The sequence below is a fragment of the Cuculus canorus genome, chromosome 1 (genome assembly GCF_017976375.1).
Source record: "Cuculus canorus isolate bCucCan1 chromosome 1, bCucCan1.pri, whole genome shotgun sequence".
Lineage (NCBI taxonomy): Eukaryota > Metazoa > Chordata > Aves > Cuculiformes > Cuculidae > Cuculus > Cuculus canorus.
The window spans coordinates 88,511,328-88,524,671 of NC_071401.1; the positions used below are offsets into that span (position 1 = coordinate 88,511,328).

At 41.9% G+C, this 13,344-nt stretch overlaps 1 protein-coding gene across 3 annotated transcripts in view; it reads right to left on the minus strand.

Moving 5' to 3' along the window:
- The window catches only part of SRPX (sushi repeat containing protein X-linked), a 48,080-nt gene extending 34,986 nt beyond the window's left edge, over positions 1-13,094 (minus strand). For 2 of the 3 annotated variants that reach the window (XM_054056728.1, XM_054056730.1), the window contains exon 1: positions 13,009-13,094. In XM_054056728.1, the coding sequence (XP_053912703.1) occupies positions 13,009-13,078 (70 nt within the window). In that variant the 5' untranslated portion in view covers positions 13,079-13,094. The remainder of the gene's footprint in view (positions 1-13,008) is intronic. The other variant, XM_054056731.1, reaches the window with a different exon arrangement.
- Positions 13,095-13,344: the final 250 nt, after the last annotated feature.

Sequence of the window (13,344 nt, forward strand, 5' to 3'; positions counted from 1 at the left end):
TGATGAGATGTGCCTACTTCCCCCCTCCCCACTTGAATCACACCATTACCAAATAACCTGCAGTGCCCCTTTTCCTTCCCCATCTCTACCATCCTGCAAGGCCAAGAGCAGATACTCAGAGGCTGTGGCCACCACCACGACCCCCTGCAAGAAGGAAGATGCCCAGTCTCCTGCAACTCCTGGAACCCTCTCTTGCACCTGCCATGCCATCGATAGCAGCCAGTCCAGCTCCGCCTCCTGACATCAGGACAGAGAGTTCTCGGAAGCAGCAGGGTTAAGCAGGAAAGTATGAAGTTGTTTCTTTACCTTAGGATGGTCATGCTCTGAGTCCCTTTCGTTATGGGGAGGCTGATGCCTAGCACTGACGGACAACATCTGGCAGGAATGACCAGCTCCAGCTAAGCTGGCAGACAGCTTCAAATTACAGAAGTCAGGGTTCACTTAACATAATTAGGATATAATCCTTTAATAGCCAGTTCAATGGATTTTACTTTTCAACAATGGCTGAAGAAGTACTGAAAAACTGCTCAAGGTTCATAAATGCCCTGGAGATGGTAACTAGACACTCTCAGAAAGAACAAGCCAAACTCACAGCAGAACAGACATTTTTAAATAATAGATTTATGGGTTCATATGCATTCTCATCACACCAACTTTCTCCTAAGTGTCAAAATATGCTATTCAAATAAATTGGGAGCATATAGCAAAGATCTGTTGTTTTGTCCTATAAAGACAGGGTAAGGATGTCATCATATTTCTGTTTCCTCCTCACAAAAGTATTGCATGTCTGAAAAATTGACTTGTGACATTTCAAGGCTTCCCATTAAAAGCCGACTGACAACCTGCAAGTTTGTCATACAGACCAGAGATATGGATGTAAAAAGGAAGCATGTCAAACACACTAGGGGAAAAAAGAACACACAAAAAGTACTAAGCTAGTAATAATTCTCACAGAAGAATTAAACCATTTCCTAAATTGTTACTAAGAATTAATACACTAAATAATGTGGAATTTAAAGTAAAGTTGAGCTGAAGGTCAAACATGTGAGATGTATCACCCCCTATAACACCCAGACCAACTCCAGTTCTGCAAGCCCCTCACCCACTGGGACACCTGGCTTGGCCTTGGAGCTGCCCTGTCCACCCTGTGGGACTCAGTCCCCACCTCAGCTCTGCTCATTGCCTCTGAGCACAGCGGGACTGGGATGCTGGGGGAGGTCCCTGCCCTGCTGCCAGCCCTCATGTTGCCAAGAGAGAGCCCTAACCCTGAAGTCTTCTATGTAGAAATGAGAAATCTGAAAGTACCCCACGCTTTTTATAAATACCTGAAAAATATTGACTCCATAGTTTTCTATGCCTCTCAACCAAACACGAAACCAAGTATTAAAAAAAAAAAAAAAAAGCAGCTTCTGGAAAAAAGCTATGATTTGGAATACTCAGACAAAAAAAAATAAATACAAGTGCCCATGTTCCTTGGTTTCATGCTCTGGCCTTCCATTTACGAATCTGACCCCATGTTACTAAAAACAGTGAAAGATTTCACATGGATTTCCAATTCAGACAGACCAAATAACTAATGGGTCTATGCACTTGCCTATTATCTACAAACATGGTTTTGAGTTTTGTTTATTTCTCTTCATGATTTATAAACTCTCTTCTCTCTTACAAAATTTTACTGTGATACGCAAAATTTGGAACACCTTGACAACACAGTATGGTGTGTCTTGTGTGCAAAAGATAATCAGCGTTATTCCCCCAGTGTTTGTATATAGTCCCATGCTGTTTTTTTTTACTTCAGTGAGAACAGGATGTTAGATATAGCACAAACTCACCAAAGGCAAGGGCTATACAAGCTGTACATGGCCACTATCCAGTCATTTGCCTCTCATGACTCTGCCCCTCTGCAGCGAAAAGGCTCTTCAGCATCTCTTATTTTCAAAGGCACCACTTCAGCAGCAGCCAGAGACAAGTTAACATCTGCCGGTAAGAAATCAGGCCAAGGGCAATCTCCAATAAGATCTGACAATAAGCTTCCTCGTTCCAACTTGCTCACCCAGCCTGCTCTAAGAACAGCAATGGTTTTCTGGGAAAAAGCAGTTATATTACAGGTCATTTCAACTATCCCTCAATAACCTTGCCAGCTCGGCAAGAAGCTCTTAGCAGGAGCGGTCTGTCAGCCAGCTTCCTGATGTAAAGCTCGCTTCAGGCTTGAGAAACTTTCAGGAGCTTGTTACAGGGCTGGAGCACTCTCATCGCAGGTGGCAGACAACTAGAAGTCCGAAAGAGATGCAGTCCTACATGAACTTGTAAGATGCTGAGTACCATGGAGCCTGCCAAGCATTCTTTGTCCTGTGCTCACACATACACATAGAATAACCCACTGCGATGGCAGGGATTCCTCACAGGTCCTTCCACAGTGGAAACTAGAAGTGACTAGGAATTAAATATGATGGTTTTAAAAGAATTGTTTGAGCAAATATAATCTAAAACATAAACTGCTGCATCAGTTCTCACAAGCGCTTAGGAGGAGGGCGATAAGGAGAAGGGCCTGAAGTTTGTTGAATGGTACTAGTACTGGTGCATGAGGCTTTTCAGTTGAAGTTTATTTACATTTTGCAATAACTGATTTATGCAGTCATGAGCTCTTATTTGCATCTTTCCTTTGCACACTTCTGTTGCTGTTTGTCAGTCCCACTTATCATAGTGTCTTCATCCAAGAAAGAAATGACCAAGAACATTTTGGAGAGCAGAGTTTTCTGTGAACTGGAACTGTGAGGACCATCAGGCTGTACTCAATTCAACAAAAAACATTAATAATATGTGAATTTATTTTCATGTGTCACATACAACAACATGATTTTTTTTTCTGTTGCCTACCACTCCCCTCTCATTGTCTTTTTCCAATGAAGACTAGCTTTGCTAAAGACGGAGGAGTAAAGACAGAGGAGTAAAGACAGACCAGGGTAGTACTTTAGAGACAACATTCATCAATGGCAAATAAATCAAACACCATTCTTCTTGTGAAGGGCTTACAAATGTGAAAATATTTTATAACACAAATGGAAGATTTATTTTTGGTTTTTTTTGACTGATCCACTTTGGCAAACTTTTCTAAAAGGGAAATCAGATGGCCACAAACCCATCAAGTTATCTTTCTGATGAGTTACAAGTTGTCTTTCATTGCTCACACAATGTATGTGGTTTTAATGTATGTTGTAGCTAAAATGCCCGAGTCATTTATAAGTATGCCATACATTAAGATTTTCCTCAACAAACAAGTAATTATAAATAATCATCTTTCTGCAAACAAAACTTCCAGGGCTGCAATGCATGCCCTGCACTGTTTATTGGTATCCAAAAGGTCTTAAATGCCTTGAAACCATCTAAAGACACCATTTAACACTCTCAGGTTTAACATTCAGTTGGAGAGCAGCACAGAATCCCCAAGTAGAAGCACTTTTCTTTAAAAAAAACCTCCAGAAAACCCCATTCAGATGTTTGTCTTTACTGAGAATGTGACAGGCTTTTAGCTTGTTAACCACTGAATGCTTCCAGTCTGCTGGTAGAAAGAACAAAAGGGTATTGGTGATACACCAACAGCACTGCTGGCATTTACACAAAAAGTGCCTTCCCTTATTACAGAAGTACTCACGATTTGATACATTTAATTGGAAATTTCCTTAAACTCAAAGGCAAGACATGTTGGCAGCTGTGGTTATCTCCTGTTTCTCCTAGGCACATATTTCTTATCTGATAAGTGTAAAGTACCAATGAGAAACTCAAAATGTGTTTCCCCTACCTACCAAAAGGGAAACACAGCCAGAAACTGTAACTGTAGCAAGGAACTAAGGGGATGGAAAGACTAACCACATGCCCAGAACTGCTACCAGGCACAGGTCACTCTTTTTCAGCTTAAGGAGACCCAAAAGCAACGTATAGCAGTTTCATAACTAAACACAACCACATGGTTTTACTTAATATGATGATCTGCATATGAAATAGCAATAATAGTACTTACTACTTATAGGAATGTTTTTCAGACAAAGCTCTTGAAGTGCTCTCTCCTGCCAGTGAGCCATTTTACATGGGAGTGCAAACACAGGCCAAACAGTTCCCTTAATGCTACAAAAAGAAACCACTAATGCAAAGTCAAAACAAACTACTGGTCAGATGCCTTCACAAAAAACACCTTCAACAAGTCATCCCTTTTTTCCTTACTACAGCAGTAAGAAAGATCCCCTTTTCAGCACTGAGTAGCCTTCTGGAGCACTCACATCCACTCCTTTCTCAGAAAAGTAAAATACGGGAAAGACCATTTTACTATCTGTTGGGCTGTGGGTTTTCTTTACTTAAACATTTCACTGCCACCATAACTCAGCGTGAGGTTTATTGTTTCTGGTATCTGCCTCTGGGCAGCTTAGAACAGTGAATGTCTGTGAGCCAACATGTTTTTAATCTTCAAGAATAGCTGGAGAGAAACACATTAATGTTGGCCTGTATAACTAGACAGCCACAATGGACGGACTCAATCAATCAATCAAGTTATTACTTTTAACTGCACTGCCCAAAAGCTGAAAACTCTAAAGACAACTGTAACTTGCATATGCTCTTAACTTTGAGGTAGGATTTGGAAACAGCGTCTGGCCAGTTAGCATCAGGAAGCCTGATGAAAGACCTCTGAGGGACACAAGAATGGACCACAGACGCTAGTAGGTTAAAACTCTGACAGTAGAGCCCAAAAAGAGACAGACTTTGCTAAGTGACTCATGTTGCCCGCCCACACTGGTTAAGTGTAGGCTTTGGGTAAACCATGCAGCATGGCAAGGCATCGCTGGAGAAGCCCGAATACATGACTACTTCCAAACAGCAATGTTGTTCTTAATGGAGACATGTGTGACATGTTTAATTCCAGAACCCTAAATGGCAATGGCATTTCCTGAAAAGAACAAGAAGAGGGCGAGAAGTAGGAAAGAGTAAAATCAGATATCTTCTATCATCCTGCTCAAATTGTAAGAAAACCTGTCTATTCAGAGTTGTGACAAATTTTACACGAATGGGGAAAAAAGGGGTGTCCTTCTGTAACAACTCCACAGTAATTTCAGGATCTTCAAAACAAGCTTTCCTCATAGAACAAACTTCTAAATCACCCAAATTGCATATGTGGAGTATTCTCACACACATATATTTTTATCCACTGCAAAATCTGAAGCAAATGATAGCAGTAACATAAAATGTAATGTTATATATTTTCCTGCAAAGCTGCAGAAGTTTCTGCTGTGCATTCCTGAAGGACATGGCTGCACATCACAATCCAAATACATATACGCATACATGTAGATATTTACCCACCAGTTTGAAACAAATTAATGCCATCAAGAATTTTTATTATATGCATCCTTGCATGTTTTGGTTGTGGGTTCCTCTACCCCTTGAAAATAGCCCATAATGACTTACTTAGTGCCCCACAAGAACAACCCAGAACACACATAATTTCAAGCATTTTCCTTTCTTTTTTAGGTCTATGCATGAGGCAAAACTCAGTCTCTCACAGTAACTACCTCTAAACACCACTGATGCCATCTGTCACCAGATGAAGACACATTTTCATCGAGTAAGCAAAAAGTGTGAAATTATACAAACAGTATTTGCTCAAACAGCAAAAACCATTGCCAAAAATGCTGGACTGCCCCCAGCTTCAGTTGCATAGGCTGGCAGTGCTCAGGCACGGCTGGGGATGTTTCCCTCTCCTAGGCTGTAATTTGCCCTGCACACTGCTGGGAGGGGACAGCAGCTCTCCCAGCTGCTGAGCTAACGTTTGACAGCCAAAATCGGGGCACTGAAGACCCACAGAAGGCCAGAAAGAAAGAGGGAGCACCATCCAAAGCATTAAAATAGGTGCCACCCTCAGTACTTAATGCACAACAAATTCACACACAAGCAGATAAAGGAAGAGATGCTGATAAATTTACGTGAGGCATATCCTAATTTCACCTTGCTAGTGGGCCTTCCCTCTCCACAGAGGCTTGCAGCAATTCACTGTGACACAACATGCAAAACTACCATGCTACTCAGACCTGGGGGCGGTCAAGAAAGCTGCACAGTCGCCTCAAAGTCAAGAGCCAAGTCAAAAAATGCAAGCAGCAGAGTAAAGAGTTGAAAACTGCCATGCGGGTGAGAGAAGAAAGGACATTTCCAGCGATGCAAAACAGAGGTAGGTTTGGAAGACAGCCACTTCAGAAACCTCTTTTGTACTGCAGACAAGCGCAGAAGCCCTGGCCAGAACCTCGACCCTACTGTGTTAACACCTGAACAAACAGACTGAGGCGAGGGATCCTGCCCAAGGTCTTATATGCCAGGGATGAGGCAGCACAGAGGAGTAGCAGGAAGCCCGGGACAGCCAGCGAGAGAACAAGGAGTCCATCCTGATGGGAAAAAAAAAAAAAAGTCCACAGTTGTCTAATGTTTCCAGGAGTGAACGCACATCTCACAAAAGTAACCTAAAAAAGAGATGCTGCTTAGGAGGATACAAAGAACTGTGAAGTAGCTGCTTTTGCAAGGTGCTAGACAAGAAAGCACAAAAAACCCCACTGAAAATAAAAATCAGGAGCTGGTGATGAAGGCTAGTCTGCCAAACTGGGGAACTGCAGCACAGCCAGTCCAATAACTTCTGCTTAGGAAACAAGCAAAAAAACATGAGAAACACTTTCTCCTCAAAAAGCCTTTTAGCAGAAAAGTTTTGTGTTAAATAAAGTTAAATATCAAACTACAGTTAAACACACAGTCCAGCACCAAGGTATTTTGACAAACTAACTTCGGCATGATGGTAGCAGGCTCTTAATGTCCTCCCACGCTAAACACATTTTTCCTCCATCTTCACAGAACTGAAGAAGAGGATGTAATTTCAGACATTTTTCCCAGGAAAAATCTCTGCAGCTGCCAAGAAACACTAATTAGAGATGGTGGGTGGGGGAAGGACTTCTTACCAACCTGATGTTGCACTTGACAGTGTTTTACTCTTCATGTAACTCCTTCCACATTCCTGTGTGTTACGTACATGGCAAACACACCATTTATTTCCCATTAAGCTTCCCATATTTATTAACTTGGGGAAATTAAATTTATTTCTATTAATCTCGCAAGAAATGTAAAAATCCTTTTTCTCTTCATGTAAAGATATGCCAAATGACAAGTTGAAGTGGTTTCAAACTCTAGAAGAGCTCTTAAGTGGATTATTTCAAATTACAGGAAAGATCAGAATCACTGAAGTTAAAATCTGTAGTTCTGAGCCACTTTCAAAGTATTGTAGCATAAATTTCCATTTTGAACAACCTTAACACTGTCCTTTAAATATAATCAATAGTTAGAAAGAGTGGCAGAGAACTGCCAGCCAGCCAGCACTGTCCTTTATGCTGAGCTGCTCATTTACTGTGCTAAAAAAAAAAAAAAAAAGTGAATGCCTTGTGAAATAGATGATCCTCAGAACATCCTGATTTTTAACCTATAACATAACTTGAAACAGCAAATTACAAAAAGAAAACCACCAACAAACCCAGCCATTTCAGAAGACAGAAAAATCAGCCAAGTATTTAGAGGAACGTATTATAATTTATTACCTCAATTGCAGAAAAATCATTTGCACTTTCAGAATTTTCACAGAAGTACCATGAAAGACACAAAGACAGACAATACTAAACTACCATCTGTATTATAGTACCGTACACATTACGATTTCATTAAGTATTGTATTAGTAATGTGCTTTTTCAACAAAAAATTAGTAGAGTGATGGGAGCAGAGGTAGGAAGGACTCTCCAGTACTCTCCACTCCAAATAATCACACTGGGGATCCATCCCTTGGAAACAGCGTCTCCCAAAAAAGATGCTTGTGGGACCCTTACGCTACCTAATCTCATGTATAGCAACACAGTACAGGGCTAAGACTATTGCATTAGAACCTAAAAAATTAAATGCATTTTTACATATGAGTATATTTTCATACGTTATTCGACGATTTCATACGATTTCATATGATTTATCATTTCTGTCTTTAGAGTACATCCATACAAATGGTGCTCCTCACACTCTCTGGCTTGCAGTCAGTTATGCAGAGTTTATCAACAATGCACCAAGGCATCTGAAAGTACGGGCTGTAGTCCGTGCCCATCTCTGAACTCCATTCCTCCTGTAAAGCAGTATACAGCCGTATTTAAGTTGTAGACTCTTTACACAGGCATCTCCAATTGGGAAAAGCGAGGAAGAGCAAGTGAGTCTAAGGTTACATATTAAAAATGTAAGGAGTTTGCATTTTCAACCCAATGGCTTATTCAACTGAATGCTGATACCACAGCATGCTAAATCTTGTTTCCCACACCTTCACCAACCACAAATTTGACCTAACTGATACCAATCTCATTCATGTCTTTATAGTGAGCTAAAATTATATTTCAGTAGTGTTCATTTACAACTACTGGTTTCAGCTGTCTGAGAGATGAGAAGGCTACAGTGAAATACCCCTCAACAACATTTCCCATTGTTTCTAGAATGAATGTTTTTGATAATCCAAATTATAAGCTCATCTGTAGTGATGAAAATCTCAATTGCAAGTTTTTATAAACACTGCGTTTATATACTCTGGATGTCAGGAAGCCCATGTTGTGTCTGCTAGCATTTACTACTGCCGTAGACCAACAAAAGGGATATTGCAGCTTACAGGCTGCTACCGCATCTCCCGTATACCTCCACTGCTTGCCTAGACTTAACTATCCATGCCATCACATGCAGTTAGCTTGCCCGTGGTCTTTGGCAAGGTGTATTTCACTGTGAGAAAAAACACAGCTGAGCAACTCATCCAAAGCAGCTAAGCAGCTCTCAGAAAATTTTCTTAATTTCACTCATTGTTTATGCGATCTCACTGTGGAGATTTCAGTTGCATGGAAGCCCCCGGGTTTTGCTGAAGAGTGAGTAGTCTGAGCAGGCCCAACACAGACAATGCAATGACTTGATTACTTAAGGACCGCTAAGACAGAAATGTAGTGCTTTCATAATGCTTAAAGCCATGAGGAGTTTTCAGTAGGGAATTACTACAGGTCATGAAGATGGCCCACTTCAGATGACAAAAATACGAAAGCAGTGTCAAGGGATGAGTTAACATTGTTGATTGCTATGAACATGATATATCTGTTGCATTTGCGGTCACCTGTGAATGTCATTTCTATTAAGCTTCTCTTTTTCTGGAAGTCTTAATCATATGCAACCATCCAAGTAACTGGAGATTATTTAGAGGGAGCCAAGTTGTCCAAAGCACAACACTTTGGATAAGGCTGTGCCTTGGGACATACTTATCTGCTTGTACTCACGTGATGGTTTTTTGTCTTTTACTTGGACTGCAATTGATTTGAGGGCAGGCACTGCCTTTCTGTTCTGTGCTTAGCCAGCAATGCACAAGAATTGTGTCTGTGTCCACCATGAGCTCACTATCAACGTCCTCAGTTTCAGAGGACTAGTGCACACAGAATCACGAACACAAGTGGGTCCTGCATGTACTTCTACACAAACTGTCATCTAAGATTAATAGGCAGAGAACAAGCTGTATTTAAAAACAAAAAAACAACCATAAAAGGCTCAGCTGACACAACGGGCCCCACCCTTGGCAATGCAGAACGCCAGCTGCTTAGGGGCCTGGAGACTGTTTCTTGACCATTTTTCAGCTTGGTCTGATGGACAAGAGACATGAGTGGGAATCAAGATATAAATAGCAATGCCATACTTTTTGAAGCCTGCTGTATGACTGTAGAAACCTTAAATATATTCTTCCTTCAGTTTTGTCCTCCTTTTTCTATTTAAGGCATAAGCTCAATTGGGCAAGGACTGTCTCTCTCTGAACAGCTGCAGCACCAAGAAGTCTCACCCGTGGATTCACCCCTTGCTCTACAACAGAACTTGGACAAGAGCTACCCTCTCCACAACCAGACTTCAATCTACTCATATTTAATCTAAATACATATAAAGGTTTACAAACATACCACATACATATATTGTTTTTCATTGAATTAATTCTCATACAGGTTTTGAAAATAGTTCTGTAATGTTACAAAGTCTTTAAGTGATTTTTAAAGGCAACTCTCTCAAGGTTCACAGTTTCTTCACAACAATACACTATTCCAACGCACAGTTTCTTTTTAATGCAGTATAATGCAGCACTTCCCATCAATTTTGTCATAGATTAGCCTCTCCTTTCGTCTGTCTACTAAAAGTGTAAAGACAGGAGCACAACAATCTTACACCGTACAGTGCCACTTAATTTCACCTCCACATAACCGCAACACCAAACAAGTGATTTCCATACATATGTATGTATGAATGTAGAGCGGTACCCTCATCCAGCACTACTGATGGTCAGCAGTGCCACACCTGAGCCCAACAGGGGACCCACAGTGGTTTTTCACAGCTCAGAAAAACAGGAAAAAAAAAAAAAAAAAAGATGGGAAGAGCTCTGGGGAAGCATCGAAGAACCTGAGGGAAAGATTCCCCCTCTCTGTTTCTTTTGTCCTTGGCACTCTGTACCTAATGTGCACAGTTACATGCCAACATGGTACTATTAAGAAAATACCTCTTTACAGTTTCACTGGATTTCATATTGAGAATAAATATTTGAAAGAATATCACATTTCTGCTATAAAAAAAATAAAAAAAACATGAAACCTTAACTTTATATTAGGGTACAAATACAGCTGCTGATGATTTAAGGTCTTTGGAGCCTTTGACACTAAGCACAAGAGGAAAATTGGACTTTGAAATGAGTGAGAGCTGAAACAATCGGGCTGTTGTGCAGCCAACTTGAAGCTTGCATGCAAAACCAAGATTTTTGAGATTGGAGAATTTACATCTGGCCTTTTAGGAAGAAAGAGGACAGGATATCAGCATCCTCTGCAAACTAATTGAAGGCTAACATTCATATGAACCGCAAAGTAAAGCATTCAGTCATCTTCCTAAGAAAATAAAGAGAGTTTGGCAATACAATAGTCCTCAGAGAAATGCCAGGACAGAAACTTCTGTTGTCTTTGTTGATTTAGCAACTGATGTGTCCAATACCTTAGTGTTTTGTAAAGAAAAAGCATAAATGTGTGTTCCAGCATCCTTCATGCTGGAAAGAAGTCACTTGATATACGCCAACAAAAATAAGAAAAGCTAACTTCAACTCACAAATACGGTCATTATGCCATTCTGAGCCCCTCCATGGGCAGAACTGTGGCTTAAATAGGATTAGCTCCTGGATACAAAAAAACAGTATTACTCACAAAGGGAGTTCCTCCACACACAATAGCTGTGGGTTTTATTAGACAACTATCTCACCTATTCATCACCTCTCTTTCACTGTCAACCCACAGTAATGTACCTCAAATTGATGCAATACTGACTTACTTTGAAGGCTCTGTTCTGCCCACAAATTTTCATTGACTACACTTGTTAAACCACCACCACGTGCCAGTTTACACTGGATTTGCCTGCAATGTCCGCCAAGTCAGCAGTGTTTAATCTGACAAGATGCATCTGCTTTAAAAGAACAGGCAGACCTACATGCCAGTTTCTTTTTGCCACAGAAATGGTCCTAAATTAAGTTTATTTCAAATTTTGCTAAAGCAAATGCAAATAATTCTAAGTGAAATAGAACCATAGAATGGTTTGGGTTAGAAGGGAACCTAAACGATCATCCAGTTCCAAGCCCACTGCCACGGTCAAGGACACCTTCCACTTGGTTAGGTTGTTCAAAGTTTCATTCAGCCTGGCCTTGAACACCTCCAGGGATGGGGCTTCCAAGGCTTCTCTGGGCAACCTCTTCCAGTGCCTCACCACCCTCACAGCAAATAATTTCTTTCTAGTATCTAATCTAAATCTCCTCTCTTTCATCTTAAAACCACTATCCTTCATTCTATCACTGCACTGTCTGATAAAGAGCCCTGATAAATAGCGTAAGCATACACTTTTTTTAATACCTAGAAGTCAAAAAACCCAGCCAGATTTAATGAAATTATTTTCATTTATGACACTGAAAACTGAGATTAGTTTTCTGCATGTGCAGCCACATATGGGCAACAAAAAACAGGTGAAAGACTTCTAAGCGTCAAGGTCCTGGACCCAGGGCTGGGTGGTCAGACATAGACTCACCGTCCCTCTACAATTAAGGACAACATAGAGTCTCTATTCCACTGAAGCAACTTTGAGTGGGTGTATTTTCCTTTCTCAGTCCTCTTGCAAGTTTGCCAGGATAATGGCACAGAGATGCAAATGCGATGCCCAATATGAAAGTGCGATGAGCTACCACTAGCAAAAATGCAGGCAAATAAACGTTCTTACAACTTGTTTTGCGGTTTTTAGAATGACTCGTTTTGCAGTTTTTAGAAAGCAATTATCCTTTATCAGACCTGGGCAACACGAGGGAGTGATCTCCATGAATCCCGTGCAGAGAGTCTTATTTTAATGTTACGATGAACAGTCAAATCTCTTGCTAACTTGGAGCTGGCTCCAGCTCTGTCTGACCTTGCAAGGTAGACGGGGAAAAGCTGCAAACAGAGGTGATTACAGAAGAAGAGACATCTGTTCAGCACAGACCATGCTTGACACAAGACGTTACCACCTTCAAAGAATGAGCAATGCCTGGAAATAAAAAACGTCTGCAAGCACATTCTGTTTAACTTTCAAAAAAAAATGCAATTACTTAAATGAAACTTAACTCTGCTTTAGCTCAAATCAAAAATATCCCACTTCTCGTCACAGTAACTGCTTCTCGTACCGCGGCCACCATCCCGCGCTCCGCGTGTTTAAGCCCTAAGGACACAGAATTTCCACCGCAACCCCGGGGCTCCGGGCGGGGGATGCGGCTCCGTCCGAGCTGCCGGCCGCCCCGTGAAGAGCCAAAAGAAAGCCAAGACGGCGAAGACGACCAAGCTCTGCAGGCGGGGAGCGACCGGCGACCTCCTCCCCCGCCCCCCCAATAACCCCTGCCCCCCTACCCTCGTCCTGCAGGCTGGGGCCGGCGGCCAGGGCGAGCAGCGCGGCCAGGCGCAGCCAGCACCTCCCCATGCTGCGCCGCGGGGCGAAGGGGTGGGCGGGGGACGAGGAGGAGGAGTGGGACGGAGACATCCTCCGAGCGGGATCCCGCGGGAGACTCCTCCTCCTCCCGCCGGGGCTGCCCCGCCTCGCCTCGTTGTTCCCCATTCATTCCCCGGGATCGGCATCCCGATGCGGCGGGGTTGCCCCCGTCCCGGTGGTACCGAAAATACCGGAAAATAAACTCCCTAAGACTCTCGGTTTGGAGTTTCAGAAAGGAAACGTTCTCTGTCAGGGCT